The 18,834-nt window shown below is 39.6% G+C and overlaps 2 protein-coding genes across 4 annotated transcripts in view; one reads left to right on the plus strand and one right to left on the minus strand.

Moving 5' to 3' along the window:
- The first annotated feature begins 766 nt into the window (after positions 1-766).
- Positions 767-18,834, plus strand: part of LOC124112061 — a 42,472-nt gene continuing 24,404 nt past the window's right edge. Inside the window, exon 1 of the mRNA XM_048386294.1 lies at positions 767-850. The gene's annotated coding sequence lies outside the window, so the exon portion shown is untranslated. The remainder of the gene's footprint in view (positions 851-18,834) is intronic.
- Positions 6,269-17,917, minus strand: LOC124127638. Of its 3 annotated transcripts, none has more exons than XM_048386300.1 (6): positions 17,866-17,917; positions 13,132-13,393; positions 12,900-12,927; positions 10,886-11,086; positions 8,655-8,773; positions 6,269-6,507 (listed from the first exon to the last, which is right to left on the minus strand). In XM_048386300.1, exons 2-6 carry the CDS (start codon positions 13,333-13,335, stop codon positions 6,370-6,372), a joined length of 690 nt encoding a protein of 229 aa, XP_048242257.1. In that variant the 5' UTR covers positions 13,336-13,393; positions 17,866-17,917; the 3' UTR covers positions 6,269-6,369. The 3 variants fall into 3 exon arrangements, with proteins under 3 accessions (XP_048242257.1, XP_048242262.1, XP_048242265.1); XM_048386305.1 differs by having other exon boundaries at positions 17,882-17,916; XM_048386308.1 differs by lacking the exon at positions 17,866-17,917 and adding an exon at positions 16,753-16,832.

The raw sequence follows: 18,834 nt of genomic DNA on the forward strand, positions 1-18,834 counted from the left end.
ATTGTAAAGAGTTATCTCCCTTGTGTCAACATTATCCCGATCACTTATTTCGTAATAATCTTTTAATTACTTTTAATGGAATGGTACAAAATCTTAATTTCCAACACATTTCTGTTACAGAATATACAATTTATGCAATGTTACTTTTTAAAGTGAAGGAAGGAACATGAAAGAAAAGTGTCAATAGTGATTATTTTGGCACCTCGTTATGCCAAACAAGCATTATTGCTGTATGCCATCAAGCATAGTTGTATTGAAGTATGACATAGTGGGTTCATAAATTATATGCTGATGATTTCAGCACAAAACGTTGGGCTATAGATGTTGGCTTGCACTTCTACCAAGTGTGTTGTGCCAGTTTGTTGGATTGCCCCATTAGATTTCGCATTATTTGACGCTAATACTAGTAGATGGACACTTAAGCTCGGGTGACTTTGCTCTGTTTCGGCTTACGTGTATTGTTTCACATTAACCCCCTTCATTGGTGGCTTTCAAACTACCAAGCTTATCCCGTTATCGTTCCATTAAAAAGTGTTATATTTTCCTACTTAATTCAGTACCAAGAGCTTTAAATCAGTGCTTACAAATCTAACATTGAAAGGTCTTTTGCCTTTTCCTGGATTGCCAATATGGCGGGCAACTATTTTGTCTTGGGACATAAATAGTTCTGTCGCTTTGACTGTGTCTTTAATACGGTATGTACACACAGTAAATGTTCTGTCTATGACCTCAAAGACACTACGCCTGTATATACTATGTCACGTTGTCCCACCAACTGAAAGCATTCAGCCTATCAACACCTTCCAATTGGCCTTGGATGTTGGATGTCATGTTTGAATGTTAACGCTATGTGAGTCTTTTGCACAGTGGTTTGTTGTTTTTTAACTGGATCGATGTCCCTGATGGTGGACTGAGGTTCCCGGACTCAATATCATTTATCAATTCTAAAGTACCAAAAAATTGTTTGGGCCGAGACATTAAAACTTTGATAAATAGAAACTGCCATCCACTGAATTGCAAAACGAACACATTTGCTTAACGTTTATCTTTACATACAAGCAGCTGCATGTACACACCAGACATTATTCAAAAACAAATATTATCTTTTTGTTTCAAGAAGTTCAGTCAATGCGCCATCACCTTAGACTTCGTGGGTAGACAGTCTTTAGATATCTTTGTTTGTTTTTTAACTCTACGCACAGCAATATTCCAGCTATATGACGGCTACCTGTAAATAATCGAGCAGAAACCAGACGGTCTAGTGATCGATATTGCGAGCAACGACCCCCGCCCTCATCAACTCAGCGAGACTGAACACCTGATCCATTTGGTTGCATGTTACGACCATCATAGGTTGTTGGTGACGTATTCAAACTCAGCATCCTCACGGGTTGTTAGATGTCTCGTCACTATGACAACCACCATGGATATTTCTTGCTCCCTAAACGTATAAGTTTGTTCTTGGCATGCAGAATAGGGATTTTGAAGTTGATATGTGTTTTAGGTTGTTGTTTAGCATGAATGACAATACGCTAGAGTTTTAGTGTGTACAGTACTAGATAGTATTACATTGTTCCACTGTCACTGCAGTGGCATGGTGTTTCTAGAAATGTTTCTAAAAATGTGAATATTTTATTGTCTCAATAACTTGGAATGAAAGATATAGGAATTCAAGAAAAGGGGGTTCAATATAAGGGGCCTCAAGATAGGGGGGTTTAAGATAAGGGGATTCGTGATTACAGGGTTCAAGATATGGGGCTCAAGATATAGAAATTCAAGATAAGGGGGTTCAAGATATAGGAATTCAAGAAAAGGGGGCTCAAGATAAGGGGGTTCAAGATAAGGGGGTTCAAGATAAGGGGTTTCAAGATAAGGGGGCTCAAGATAAGGGGATTCAAGATAAGGGGGTTCAAAATAAGGGGGTACAAGATAAGGGGGTTCAAGATATAGGGGTTCAAGATAAGGGGGCTCAAGATAAGGGGGTTCAAGATAAGGGGGCTCAAGATAAGGGGGTACAAGATAAGGGGATTCAAGATAAGGGGGCTCAAGATAAGGGGGTTCAAGATAAGGGGGTTCAAGATAAGGGGGTTCAGGATAAGGGGCTCAAGATAACAGGGTTCAAGATAAGGGGGCTCAATATATACGAATTCAAGAAAGGGTGTTTAAGATAAGGGGGTTCCAGATAAGGGGGTTTAAGATAAGGGGGTTCAAGATAAGGAGGTTCGAGATAAAGGGGTTCAAGTCTAGGGGGTTCAAGATAAGGGGGTTCAATATTAGGGGGCTCAAGATAAGGGGGCTCAACATAAGGGGGCTCAAGATAAGGGGGCTCAAGATAACAGGGTTTAAGATAAGGGGGTTCAAGATAAGGGGGCTCAAGATAAGGGGGACCCAAGATAAGGGGGTTTAGAAAGCAAGCACCCACAATCTTTAGATCAATCTTTTGATATCTAATCGTTGATAACCCTTCAGTTTATAGCCAAATGTCATAAACTTTCATTTAAAACAATTTAGCTGTCATCTAAAAAAAATGCATAAAACCCTTACATTTTATAATACTCAAAATTAAAAGGTTTAAGAACACAATATTACCCAATAACTCAAAGCCCTCAGAATACATGGTGTCACGTGAAGATCAAGGCAAGGCAATATTATGCTACAGTCCTGAAAGGATTCTGCAAAGACACTTGAAGTTATATTGGCCATATAACTGAAATACCTTTCAAAGTGATATCAAACCCGGTCCAGCCCAGCTGACGTCAACACTGAAGTTGAGTAAACAAGGTTTCATTGTTAAATGTTGTCATCTATCATGATATAAAATTGAACATTAATTTATTATATTTATTATATTTGTGAATCTTTTTTCACAAATTTTGAGACAAAGCCTTGTTCAAGGAAGAGTTGGACCAACCGGTTTGAATTTGTTGTACATTGGTAGGTATATTCTTTGACACACTCTCCCTACTTAGGTGAATGCATACAGATGTAACCTGTGTTGTGTCTGTAGAAAGCAAGGTGAGGTGAAATGGGGTTGAACGTCGCGTCCAAGATTATTGCACTTCTACAGGGACGTGTGTGTGTTTGTGTGGCTGCTTGTACTCGTCCGGACTGATGCCGATTTGTAGTGCTAGCTCACTGAGATTCCATGCCGCAGTTTAACATGAATACCCCACACAGACACACTATACCTACTCCGAGACAACCAGTCCTTGTTTTAGCCTCTTAATGCCGAGCGCCAGACAGGGTAACAACAAATACCATCTTTTAACGTCTTTTGGTATGACGCGGCCAGGGATCGAACCCCGGACCTTCTGCTCTCCGGGCGGACGCTCTACCACTAGACCACGGAGGCGGTCCTAGAAAGCATGAAACGATGACACAAAAAGATGGTAATGATTTATCGGTTATATGTGGGATCAAAGAGTCCAAAGGTTTTTATGAGCTTCACGGCCCTCATCTGAAAAGAGGATGTTAGCCCCAAAGAATGTATCCCGAGGATGAGCATTTTAAATAAAATAGAACCCGAGGGAAAGTGATTTATCTTATATAAACCGGGAGACAAATATGAAACATGCTTTATCAACAATTTCATGTTCCAAACATACTTTCCATGAACCTTTGGAAACGGGCGTAAAATATATGTTGCCAGTGTACATATCCTTGAAAGAGTGGTTCTTAAAAGAGTTTAGATTTTTCTGCGTCTCTTGGGAGTTTTTAGTGGTACACTCACAGGGCTACAGATATGAATGTTGTATGTTTGCGCCACTGAAGTATGAAGAAGACATTTGTTGTTGGATTTTACATGAGTGAGTGAGTATGGTTTTACGCAGCTTTTAGCAATATTCCAGGAATATCACGGCGGGGGACACCAGAAATGGACTTCACACATTGTACCCATGTCGGGAATCAAACCTGGGTCTTCGGCATGGCGTGACGAGCGAACGCTTTAACCACCAGGCTACCCGACCGCCACGGATTTTACATGATGTTACTGAGACGTTACAATATCACATCGGAACATAAAATCACAGGGATATTGTAACACACCCACGTATCAGACTTAACCCGCTTAAAGAACAATCAGGATGACGTCGCTTCTTTCTAATGATAATATTATGTTAAAATAATGTATTATATTAATGACATGCATTTATATGGTTAAGTCATGACATAGCAAAAGAAACGCTGAATGTTTTAAGGAAATGGCCTGTTTTCTGAAGTGATTGAGAGATGTTATGATTTTGGTGTACAAATTTGTTTGTTTTGACAATTGTGGATGATGAGTATTTGTGCTACTGATCCTGTTATAACTGTCGATCTGTATGTGAAACGCGTATCATTATGTTGTACATTTCATATGCTGGTACACACGTGGATGTTTGTAAATTTGTAATGTATTGTATGATAAATATGTGACTTGAAGCTAGATGTTTGTCTTGATTCTTATTCGAGAACTCTCGGTCGAGTTGGCCACCGGGTTCTCCCGAAGGGTAGAATAGGTCTTCAGCAACCCATGCTTGCCTTAAAAGGCGACTATGCTTGTTGTAAGAGGCTATTAACGGGATCGGGTGGTCAGGCACGCTGACTTGGTTGATGCATGTCATTGTATCCCAATTGCGTGGATATATGCTCATGATGTCAATCATCGGATTGTCTGGTCCAGACTCGATTATTTACAGACCGCCGTCATATAGCTGGAATATTGCTGAGTGCGGCGTTAAACAACAAACCAACCAACTAGTCCTTTGTTTACTGTTATTAATGAAAAACGGATATACAATAAATTCGATATTCATGTTGCCGTCATATAGCTGGACTATTGCTGAGTGCGGCGTTAAACATCAAACAAACAAACAAACATGTGGAGATTATATCCGATCATGTTAATTAGACGTCTGTCAGTCGTATCGCTGGGTTATAGCTAAAACGGCACCGAGCGCAAAAAGGCACCGATTAGCGAAAATGGAAGCTCCCCTAAAGCGAAAACGGCACCTTAATTTTCACCTTGGTTTCTAAAAACAAGAAATAAATTCAAATATGCTCAAATTTTCACTTGCAAGCACAAATAATTAAAAAAATTAATCGCCTTAATACATGTTTACAATAGCCACTACTCCAACTTTCTCGCCAACTCTGTTTGGGAGACGCTACTAAACTTGTTCACAAAAAGGTGAACCATTGACACTATTGCTTAAGTGAGCACTTTGGTGAGGCTATTCATTTTGATGATGTAAAGTGTGACAGATACGATGCTTCCTTGAGGGACGTCCTGATCCTGATCGAAATGATCAGACAGGGTAGACCCTACTCGCACTTGAAATTGTATGTAATTTAATATGAGATATGAAGAGTGGTGATCTGCCCCGCAATACAAATTCATGCACATCGTTTAAAATACCATGTTTCCACGTTGTATCATATGCCTCATCTAGGGCGAAAGAGATTGATACAGTATGTTGTTTGTTGACAATGCAATTTTTAATAAATGGTCTAAACGCACCTAGTGGTAAATGGTCCTTCTGGGTTTTTTTTCGGAAACCACATTGGATGTTATACAGGTTATTAGTCTCCAAGTACCAGACTACTCGATTGTTGACCATGCGCGCCATGGTTTTACACAGGTAGTTAATGATATTGGACCGTTAATGGATGTTTGGTTTGTTTGTTGTTTAACGCCGCACTCAGCAATATTCCAGCCATATGACGGCGGTCTGTAAATAATCGAGTCTGGACCAGACAATCCAGTGATCGATATCATGATCATCGATCCACGCATTGGGATCGATGACATGCATCAACCAAGTCAGCGAGCCTGACCACTCGATCCCGTTAGTCGCCTTTTACGACAAGCATAGTCGCCTTTTACGGCAAGCATGGGTTGCTGAAGAGCTATTCAACCCAGTCTCTTCACGGGTCGTAACTGGATGTATCACGGTGGCCCCGGTCAATCTTTGGTATGGAAATGATAATGGCATTTTGCCATTAAGGTGAGAAATTTCCTGTGTCCATATTTCATCTAATATATAAAGCAGCGTTTTCATACATGACTCTGGCAAGCGTTTCAGGAGCTGATAATGTATGTTGTCGGCTCCTGCAGTTCAAGCTAGTGATGTGCACTATATTGTTCTATTTGAAATATCATCACGATGCATCACGTTTGAATTGTAGCTGTACGTGACGGGAGTGTAACATACACATGTACAAAGTACTTGACATTAAATAAAATTCAGATGGAATTAATGTTTTTATTCAGTGAGAGAAACCGCATTTGTTCCGCATCTTCATTTAGGGACAATCCTGTGTCTTTAAATCAATCTAATAATTTTAAATTATTATCTGATCAGTTTGATGTAACATGTTCGTATGATTTTAGTCTCCTTGGCACACTCCTGTGTAGGAATCCAGGTTTTCCATTCGTGTGACAACAAGCTGACAGTCCCTGGCGACATCGAAAAATTGGGTATATCCAGACATACGATGGTTGCTGGCGGGTTCAATGTATATCATCTGAAATGGTTTGAAAAATAATCCTCATGAACAGACAGTGAACATTTTCTTCACACAGGGAACCATGCATATATAGAGAATGAGTATGGTATTTTATTTATTACCCACGTTAAATATATAATTAAGTGTAAATACATAACATCTTTCGTTCGTTGACAGACCAAACTGAAACCGGTTGCAAAATCTGGTTGCGCATGAATATTGATATATGACCAAATATGGGCATTGTTGACATGTTTATGCATACGCATTAACAACATGCGCCTGCTGTTCTGTTTGCAAACAAACCAGCACCGACGCTCAAGATCACTTTGGAAGAAAGTCTTCAACTTATGGTGATTCAAGCCCCCTTTTGTTAGTACGCAGGACACCGATAAGAAAATTTGAAATGTCACATTAGCGCCGCGCTTCGAATATCGGACCAACAGTCGGTCACACTGCCGGGGTCCCGTCTGTGCAATCAAAATGGTTCGGTTTCCTTGATCTATCAGCTGAATTTATATCATGTCCGTACCATTTTGGAAGAGGGAAATCAGACTGTTCGCCAAAGACATTCATGTTAACTGTACCACCCTATATACTGAAGACGAAAAAATCAACAAACTCAAATCTGCTTGCATGTCAGTGACAGCTTCGAACGATCAAAGGGCAAGGTCGCAACCGGAAGAAGAAAAGACAACCGCGATCCACTCACAGCGTTTTACGCTAGAGATAGGGAATGTTTTTGTTCACATTTGGGATGTTTGGGGCCACAAAATCAGAAGTCAGGCACACTCCAGGGAGTTTTCGAATGATGTATCGGAACTGTGAACTTTAAGTGATCTGGTCGTGCTGTCGTGTTCGTTCATTCATGAACAACACCTCCCGAAATAGCGTCACAAAATACGCTTCAAAGGGGACACCGATGGCACAACCGGATCATCCCAAGTAAGTCTCGATATCTGTCCAGATAGTTTAAACAGACTTCATTTCACCACGCTTATCCTTTTACGTTAAATCAAATTGAAAGTTGCGAAATTGGTCGGGTGCGTCACGCTCAAGGGACGCGCTCGATCGGTAGTCGTACATTGTAAATCGATTCATAGATCTAGCTCGATTATATGTCTGTAGAAGCTCTATGCATAACTTATATAGAATGCAAACCGGATTTGATGCGTGTGACTATCTTGTTTGGTTTAATATATCTCTCGTTCTCATGAATTTCTTCAGTTCTGCCTTGTAATCGCAAAATGAATGACGTCTCGCGATTCTTTATGAATGAAAAAAGTAGTCCCGGTGTGACAGAGGTCACGGTTATCCAATCAAAACGAATAAAACAAGGTCAACCTTGTACGACACACGTGTGACGTACGGATTTAGTATCTTACCACCTGTATCTTCACCACGTGGGTAATAAATTATTATTCATCATCCAAAACTGGCTCCCACAGGAGATATCGCTTGGATTAGATCAAGCGATATCTACACTGTAGATATCGCTGCAATGAAATCACATCACAATGCTTTGCAGACCATTGTGACGTCACCAGTTACCATGACGTCACAATCAAATGACATCACTAATGGCTCTGCTACTTAAACTGTTAGCAGTACTTTTTACACTGAAAACACTGCTAATTACTGTCTACAAATTGAAAAGGTTGGAAGAATGATGTTGGATGATGAATAAAATCTCACCCTCGTGTCTTTTGATATCAAATAGATCAACACTCGTTGATAAAAGTGGCAAAAATCTTCGGCAAGCCTCGGAATTTTTCCACTCTTATCAACTCGTGTTGATATATTTGATATTAAAAGATACTCTGGTGAGATTCTCTATGTACAGATATTAAAGAACACTACCTGTAATTCCCCAAAATACGAGAATAATCGTCTATTAAACAGTTATTCTTCCGCTTTCCATAAATACGTTGTCTGTTACTGCATTGTCCCAATGTAACACAGCATAAGCCAATTACAACAGAGTAAAAATAAACCAACATAGGAAGGCCAAGACAAACTGGTAACTTGAGAACATATGTTCATGGGATAATAACACGTGTGTTTTAATTAACGAACTATTGCGGTAGTTCTGGCACACAAGTCAACACTGGTGCTTTAGTTATGTATCATAATAAAACAATGAAATTGCTTGAGGAGGGGCTTACCTGAACCGGACACTCGGCGAGATTTCTGAAAGAAGCTAATGGCTCGCCATCATTTATGATGTCTACTTGTCTCTCGATAAACCACTTTAGCATGTTGTTGTATTCAAGCGTTGACAATCCTGAAAGGAACACGATATGAGATTATTCAGATGGTACTCATAACGTATTATTCCTTTTAAAAAACGCTGATGTAATACCAACTGCATTGCACGATCATAAAGTTCAGGGATGTGAAATCTCTGCGGAAATGCGGAAAATCGCGTTTTTTAAATCAGTAGTCCTCGGGAAAAATCATCTTCCGCGTAAAAATATAATCAAAGATTAAAAAAAACAACTCCGACAAATATGATCGAAAACCGGACAATCGTCGCGGATTGTCCTGTTTTCGATCAGAGCTTTCAGCAGCATAGGTTTTCGGACATCATACGTTTTCTATCATGAATACTTGCACTATAACGTGGGGTGTGGCGTCAGACAGAAATTGTAAATACTCAGAGTCAGATGATGGCTTGTTTTAAAGATAAAGTTGTCTTTAAGCCTGTAAGTGAATGAGATGTTTTACAGTGTCAACAAAATAGGATATCTTCATATTGTAGAAAGGTTTGTATAGATTTGATCATGTATCTAACTTCACCGTAGTTTAGATCCCGTGAAATATGGTCGAAATATTTCTCGCCAGTAATGGGGTACAATTAAAAGGATATTATAAACAGCAAGATATTTTTGTATCCCTTTAGAAACATTTTTACCACAAACTTTAAGGCAATCAGGGCGATTTTACAACAGTATATTTTTACTATTGCTCCAAATTCGGTTATGCCATATTTGTATGTTATGCCCTGTTATTTTCCATGAAGTGTTAAGCTGCATCGTTATAAGCTACGAGGTCATAGTCTTATTCTCCGTTTATATACCAAATGTAACTTAAGATAACCATTTACCCGATGTGTATATTATCATCACATATTCCAGCATGTATTGGCTGAGCTATATTTCCATCATGGCTAAAGTTTGTATGGCCCTAAAATCATAAATATAACAGGAGGCAAAGTATACACAATTTTGGATAACAACTTCTTTATTTTCCTGTAAAGGCGACGTTTCGGTGTAGATCTTCATACCGTTGTCAGGCTTCAGGTCCTTATACCATTTTCCAGCAAGGATAAAAAATGAGTGAGTGAGTGAATTGGGTTTAACACTGCTTTTAATAGTATTCCAGTAATATCGCAGCGTGTCAGCTTAATGTGGGAGGAAAGCTCGAAGTGATGCAGGTCTCAGACGTTTACCACTTCGATGAAACCCACGAACACGGGTATGGTGCTGACAAACCTAAAAACATAATCGGGGCGAACCGGGATTCGAATCCACAATCATTGGTTTCTGGCATGCCCAAGGGACGCAACTCTGTACCGCGAATCGCGGCGCCTTAGACGACTGGGCCACCCGTGCGCCCGGATGAATAATGAACATGGTACAGAATATATATAATATGTGGATGATGAACAGTTACAACAATTGCATGCATGAGAGAGATTAATATGAGTAGGTTACAAAATAACAACAGAATGATAATCAACATGACAGACAGAGAAACACATGATACGGAAGCTAATAAGACAGGAAGACAATTAAACTTCTTTTTTCATTTATCTCCATTACTGCGCTTTAGTATTAGCACATCAGTCTCGTTTTCTTTGTGTTTTCTTTGTAAATGTATTCTGGGCACCTCATGATCAGGCCACCCGAAGTCGATAAATGACATTTTCCTTGATTTTGTACGTCCATTGATCACTTGATCAGACTGTTTACAGGCCGTCGTTTCGTGGTAGTACTACTGATGTGACGCGCAAGGCAACAAACGCCTACTTGTCTATGCAAATACTCTTGTGCAGGGCATTCTTACCCTTATCGCGAACATCTGTTGTCATCATCGATTTTCACCACTATTTTTCCTTTTATGCCAAATGGAATCTGTTTCGCAAGATAATCGAGATTTGTTGTTCTCTGGTGTTGACGTTTTATACTTATATAACAGTTATTCATTTGATTGACAAGCTCTTCTCACACAATACTCTTACAAAAGTTTGTGCCTGTAGGTAAGGGGGTGTGGTAACTCATTACAGAGGTCAGCATCTATAATTTGCTTTCCTCGTTGCTTGCAATGCAAACATGATCATAGACCTAAACAATATTCAGGGGTTTCTCTTAGAAAAGTTCCTACAGTTTTTTACCTTTCACAGGAATTGTCACTTTGCCCATCAAAAGGTCACGATTCCCGAAGGATGAAGCAAGCATATCCTTTGTCATGTTGACACCGAGCTCCTGGGCGAAGTCACTGTCGTAGTAGAGGGATGCGACGCTGAACTCATATCCTTTGCTTGATAGAAAGCCTGTCAACTGGGGCCAACTGCATGCTTTCTCAATGTCAAGAACTGAAACATGTGTAGTAAATTCAAAATATAAATAGATAAATAGTCACACATCTCAAATGTTTTACCATCAGATTTTATTTGGAAGACTTTTATGTCCTGCAACCATGCGAAGTATATACTGGTCTTAGAAAGCCCTATTCACTATCTGAAAGTTTGATGTATAATACAATACCGGTGTATTCCCCATGTTTTACTGAAAAACGATTGCATATGCCTTGCATTGTAGGAAATAAATGTATCATGCAGGCATTGTGTATTTAAATTTTGAGAAGTCGAATTATAATTCACAGCTTCTTTTATTGAACTTTGGTCTGTCAAAGATGAGGTGTTATTAGGGAATAGTGGCTATCTTTGGTTTTGCCTTTCCCTTGTGTGTATCAGCAAGACGTTGCATGGGCGACAGCTGGTCGTCCACATCAAGCTGCCCAGGCATACCCCCTGGAGAGGTAGCAGTGTCCAGTTCCACAAAGCAATCTTAGAGCTACGACTGTCGTAAGTGTATTTTAAAGTATGGGAATTAGGATCACCTTTGCTTCAAGATCTCTGGAACGGGGCTCAGCATTGCCTCACAGTGATGGCACAACCAGGGAAGCAGGTGTCTACCGGTGATAAGTCTTGCTTGATTGATGTAGAATTTAACACCAAGGGCTGCTTCCGATTGTTGGCGGTATCAATGTGTTTTGATCTGACCAGCCTGTCCAGTGGACAGTGGCCATGCTACAGGAGCTGATCAATCCAGAAAGCACGACGCCGGCCTTGCTGTCAAGAACTCAGTGCCCAGACTGATACAACCTGGCAAGAGTGGAGTGGAGAGACTGTACGATCCTACCCTCTGCTCCACACAGAAGGCAAACGAAGAGGTCCAGTTCTACGACCAGCTCCAGACCATCATCAAGGGGATCATCATTCAAGAACAGCTGTAACTGTTGGGCGACTCTAATGAAAGACTACAATTTGGCAAGATGGATCAAAATTTATTTCTCATGCTGTTCTCACAACCACTTCCCATGTAGCACCTATCCTTCTTTAGACTAAGCATCAGCACAAGGTGTCCTGGTCCAAGAACTGGCCCTGATCATGACAAGACGGCGCCAACTCAATAACGTGCTTATCGCATCTTTACATCTTTGTACCTCAGCGCCGAGTGTGACACAAACCATTACTGGATCAGATTTCAGCGAAAGAGGATGCACCACACTTAGCTAGAGGGAACGACTCATAAAGATGTCAGCAATACCTCACGCCATCAGGGAGTGGACTTTTTTACTGGTCCCCTGAATGATTATATGGTCACAGTGCCTCCACAGGGAGATGCCAAGCAAAGATGGGGCCATCTGAGAGACACCCTCCATGACGCTTCATTCTCAGCCTTTGGGAAGAAGGAGGAGGAGACGCATGGTTCGCTGAAAGCTCCCTCCTGCGAAATGCAGGGTGGATTCAGGGTAGCATGACCAACGGACAACATGAACTTCTCAAACAACAGCTGCAGGAAAAATACAGAAAGCAGAAGAAGCCAATCTATGTCACATTCATAGACCTCACAAAAACCTTCGACCTTGTGTGCCGAGATTGCTCCTCTGTATTTTGATGTAACAAATAAGATAAGAACCGTGTAAAGTAAGTAATACTGCATCTTTTCTTTAAAATATATACCAAACGACCTTGTCATTTATGGTTAATTCCTTAAAACCGACCAAGATGACCATTCAGCATTACCAACTTACATATAATGACGGTAGGTATACACTCCTTGTGTGAACATAAGTTTATTTTTATTGAATGACAATTAAAGCAAATTGTTAAGTCAACTTACCAAGAATAATTCGTGGATTCCCGAGTTCCTGTTCAACAAAAAGCAATTGTTTTGCACAAAAAAGTGAGTGAGTGAGTGAGTGGTAATGGAAATCCTGAAGGTGATGCAAATAATAATACAAAGGTAGTTGTGACTAGGCCCAGGATATTTATTGCAATTATAAGGGATATGTAATTACAATGCATTGGGTTATAGATGACGCTATGCATTATGGTTTGTTGACTGTACAAACCTTAAATGAAAAAAGAACATCGATGTCAGATAGATGTTTCACTGTCTCCTTAATGTGCAGTATATCCGCTGTCTCATCCCTCCCCTTCTTAGGGGGCAGGAAGATGTCCACTTGGTATAAAAGGGCGTCTCTACCATCATCAGCGCAGAGCACGGACAGGGTGAGACACGACATGGTGATGAGACCAGCGACGAACAGCAGCATTGTTGCAAGTCCTTACGTACAGGCAAACAGGTGGTTCCGTGAGGCAAGTAGTTAAGCCCTGGTGGAAATCAGACGACTTCTCAGTTGAAAAATACCCTATGATAGGACTGTCAAGCAATTTATATTGTAAACGGTGATGTTGCATAATAGAGTGGCAGTACAATATTCATATATTCACCCAGCGGCGACAGTGGTCAAGCTCAAGGATGATGAACGAGCCTCACATGAAAGGTGGTTCCTATGTGATGAAAATGCGTGAGAGATACGTGAAGAGCTCTTGTCCCCTTATATACTAGTAGTTTAACCAGCTTCTGATAAGTTCCATATTGTGCCCTCATAACTCAGAACATTACAGAAGTTTCGGTAACATACTATCACCGTAAGCGGTATACCGGACCGAAAGTTTACACACCTTACTAGCATCTAAATATAGTACCTTACTGACGACTGATCACCGTCCAAACACAATGACAATGAGTGTCTAGCAAATCCCAACAGAAACAATAGAACACAGCTACAATCACTGTTATACAATAAAATATACTTCAATATAACACTCTCCCGTTTTGGAGAAAGAAAGTCTGAACATAGTGAGAATTTACTTTGCTGATAAAAGTACAATCAAATGCTAAGTACTGTTAATAATAATAGACAGTATACATAATTATTAAGAGAAATGTTTACAAAAAATGCAAATCATGTTTGTAGTCACACCAGCATCTAAACATAGTAACTCCCTGACGGTTGATCACTGTCCAAACATAATGCAATGAGCGTCTACCGAATCTCTGTCCAAACATAATGCAATGAGCGTCTACCGAATCTCCACAGGAACAATGTAACACAGTTACAACCACTCTAAAACAATAAAATACACTGCCATATAACAATGCAATGTCGAGGGGGAAATGATTATAACTAAACGTATCCTATCAATCATGTAATCTCAAAGATGACGTCACAACTTGTTATCCTTGTAATGCCTTGGGTCGCGACGAAATGCACTTCCTTGTTTCTCACGGCCAGAAACTCCAAAAGCCGTTGTACAAATCTGACTATGTCAAACGTGCTGAAGAAACACAATATCATACTCCTATTAACTATTATGAGAATCAAAGGTCGCGGTCTTGCACAGCAAGGTGTGAAAGATTACAACAATACCACCAGTGTCCAAACAGGTCGTAAAGAGTGAGTGAGTGAAAATCTGACGTTGAATCAGCAATTTGACAGCCTTTAGCGACGAGAACAAGTTGACAAATAGACAAGAGAGTCATGAATACAAATTAACTTTTAAACATATTTGTCAAACATATTTGGACATAACAATATTATTAATGCAGTTTAAACACGAGCAAATGGCCACCAGTAACCCAAGCTAGGCCACCTGAACCGGGGTCATGGGGAAGTATGGTGTCTCTTCCTGCATGATACTCCAGCGGGATTTACGTCATCACCTTAGCTATTGGTGGTTGTGCGCAATACAAGCCAATATTGAAAACAGGCAGGGATGAGTTGGCTTAAAACACTGGTTGATGATAGTTACATCGATTATGATAGGAGTTATGTGTCGTACATTGGGGCAATCATTTTACGGTACTTTAACCTCCTTGGCAGAGCCTTCTTTAATCTTTGTTGATAACAGTATCACACCAAATTTAAAAACAAGCAATTAATTCACATGCATTTTTCAAATTTATGATACAGGTCAATTTCAAGTAGCTTAAGATGAGATGCCCGCTTACACAGGAAAAGAAATCTTTCAGATTTACTGTTTGATACTGTTAATCCATTGTGATTGCAAAATATGCTTGTCGATTAGCCTTTCATCACAATGAATGCACTTAGGAGGTCTGTCATCAACTGTTTTCAGCAGATATTCTAAGACAAACCGACTGTGACTAAAATGACATCGTCGCAAAACGACACCACCATATCTTGACTGAAAACCCAAATACGTTTGACCGAACGTTGGTTAAATTCCAGTTTATTGATTCCTATCTGTTTTTGCATTAGATCTCGACTATAACTCTTGACGGTTGGCTTGAAATTGCTGTATGGGATAAGAAGTCCATATACCGGTTTGTCAAGAGCTGCTTTAGCTGCAGCATCGGCTTTTGAGTTAACTGTTATGCCTACATGACTTGGTAACCAGCAAAAGATGATTTCACATTGGCCAGTAGAAAGATCCTTGCAAAGATTCAGCAAACAATGATAACATAATATCTTCTATTTCTTGAGACACAAATATCCCGCAAGAACTCTTCAACCTTATACTGCTTGATAGTTAATTTATTAAAAAAAAGATAATATGGGACTAAGTATACAACCTTGTCTGACACAGGTACTGGTTGCAAAGTACGGAATCTACCAGATGCTGCTCACTGTCCGACTTCGGTGTATAGACTTTTAATCAGAACAATTTACCATGACAGCGAAGATGAAGAAACAATATATTTTTCCTATCAACATAATCAAAGGCTTTTTAACGTCAATGAATGCGTCCGTGACTCATACATGTCTGTGGGGCGGTGGGGTAGTCTAGTGGCTAAAGCGTTCGATCGTCATGCTGAAGGCCGTGGTTTGATTCCCCAAATGGGTACAATGTGTGAAGGCCATTTCTTGTGTCCCCCGCCGTGATATTGCTGGAATATTGCTTAAAGCGTCGTAAAATCCAACTCACTCACTTACTCAAATCTTTGCAGGAAAAATCACTCCTTTGTTAGTATGTTTCCGAATTTTGGGTCATGATGACCAGTGAAATCGAAAAGGAACACCGTAATGTGTGAAATCTATATTTGAAAGTAAAAGCACATCAAGTTACGCTGTCTTAAAGAAATGTGAAAGTTTCCAATCAAACAGTTCATACAGTACTGGCTTTTTCTCATTCAAATGTCAGAAACAGCATTCGCAATAAGTGTTATAACATGTTCTATCGTGAAGGTCAATTAAAGATCATGCTTTAGCTGTGCATGGGTATTTCTAACATGTGGTTATAAAGCCAATTTTTATCCACAGGTTCCATACTATGCTCAGTTGCACAAATTGTAAATGCTGAGACAATTTTAGATTTAATTCTATTAATTAATTCAATTAATATCTTGGACATTTTGGATGCAGCACTTATAATTTGGAAATAGATCGGATGTTTAACAAACCGAAGAACAAAGGACACTATACCTCTCAGATGACTTTATAACATGTTTGATTTTCAATTTATACCTTTAATTAGTGATATTATATCTAAAACATGAGCTGTACTGGTGCATAGTCAGCACTCAAAGAATACTTGTATATGGTTTGGTTTTTTACAAATGATATCTTTAAAGTGGCAAGTTGTAGAATACATTACGTCCATATCATAACCTGTATTTATGTACACAAAGCTCGTGTCCCAAACGTACCGAAATAGAAGATTACCTTTTCAGTCCGTGGCTGCGTTAAATGGCGTCTGTTGGCAGATACATGTGGGCTGATTTTGAACTGCTTATATATTTGTCAATTATGCAATTATAAAGTTAATCGTCACTATGATCACGTCCCATCTGTTATAAAACTGTTGTAAAATGAAATATAAAACATACGATGTCTATCATCATAATCACGTGCAGTGGGACGAATATAGATGCATGATAACATATCGCTAGAAACATACACAAACATCATCACCACGTTTTCATCATCTGTGCTTCACAGAAAGTGGTGTAAATGTTATGTTATTGCAAAAACAGCAGAATATTTGGTTACTCGTCTGATCAGTGTTTCATCACAACATATTCGTTGACAGAACGCATACCTGGTAACAGAAGCCAGAGCCGCACACCCTAAAGAGGGAAGGGGTAACAACTAAGTTATCAATGTCATTATAGGATGTGACCACCATTTGCTTTGATACACGCGAGGCGGCGGCGCATACCAATAATTGAAAACAGCTTGGGCAATGTTGTTCAAAAATGACAACTAAGATTCTGCATTACAAATTGAACTGGAGTCTGGTATTCTTGATGATATGGTGTTGTATCCAATGACAGTGGCACTAGAAACTGCACCACCGTCCTTGGATCCTTCTGTGAAAATAGTTTTGTAAGTGTTGTAGGTGCCCCTTAGTTCATTATATTTTTGCTGATAACGTAACTGATTTGTATCTGAATTCTTTAGGTTGGTTAACATCAGATCGATCTTTGGCTTTATAAACTGCCAGAAGAAAAAAAAATATATATAACTGAAAGGTTACTTTTAGCATCAGAAATGGCAGGTTTTATTCTTTTTCCAAGTGATTGAAGAAGCGCTGTTGTTTTCCATACAAATCCTCATAAGAAGGGTTAAAAACACATTCATATGCAGGATGAGTTGGATTGGAATAAAGTTTTGTAACATATTGCAATGCTTATTTTAAGCGACGGTGTTTCAGGGAGAGTTTGTTATTCTGGTTGCCTTTACAACAAACATCTATTTTGTTGGCAAGTTGTAGAATACATCACATCCATATCGTAACATGTATTTATGTACACAAAGCCAGTGGCCCATACGTACCGAAATAGAAGATTACCTTTTCAGTCTGTGGCTGCGTTAAATGACGTCTGTTGGCAGATACATGTGGGTTGAAGTTTACGTTCTTATATATGTGTCCATTATGCAAATATGAAGTTAATTATCATTTTGATCAAGACACGTCTGAAATACAATTGGAATCAAATTGGGACAAATTAAGATGCATGATAACATGTCGCTTGTAACAAACATCATCACCACGTTCTCATCATCTGTGCTTCACATAAAACAGCATGACATTTGGTTATGATAAGACATGATATGACAAATACATGTATGTTCTGTGTGTGTGGCTGCCTCAAACAGTATAACACGTGCAATGTGAGGGCGAGTACTATCCTGCTGTACCGCAACGTTACGTCCCCTCATTTGCATAAAGGGGAGAACATTATCTCGAACGATGTCGTCCCGGTAGCGAACGTCATTCATATTGCCTTTAACAGAGATGGGTTGGGGTATGTGGATTGGCTTTGGTCGCTTTGATTATCGTGTTCTCCAATGAGTTGTAATGCCACACCATAACATAGGGAATTGCATCGGACATCTTTTTTGTCAATGATGCGTATTAAACCTTAAACCATAAAACGTTTTGAAAGCTTAACCGAGGCCTTGAATGTTGAAACCTTGATCACACAACGTCTGAGCAAAAGTCGTATGACGCATTTTGAAATCTCGGTAGAAAGAGCATGCTCGAATGTATCTCAAAAGTTGCGAAATGTAAACACCAAAGGCTGGAGCTGCTGGAATATTGCTCGACGTGTTATACAGTCTTGTGTAGAGTGTTTTGTCCCTTTGAATCTTTATTCACAGGTCTAAATATGAAACAGATGAGACGGTCTCACTGGTCTCCTTTAGTTTTAGTTCAGATGGGTAAATCAGTGGAAGGGAATTGGCTATTTGAGTGTTATTGAACGATATCAGATCATTGATATACCTGAAGCTTGAGTTAAA

This window comes from Haliotis rufescens, unplaced genomic scaffold (genome assembly GCF_023055435.1).
Source record: "Haliotis rufescens isolate VD_foot unplaced genomic scaffold, xgHalRufe1.0.p SCAF_10, whole genome shotgun sequence".
Taxonomy (NCBI): domain Eukaryota; kingdom Metazoa; phylum Mollusca; class Gastropoda; order Lepetellida; family Haliotidae; genus Haliotis; species Haliotis rufescens.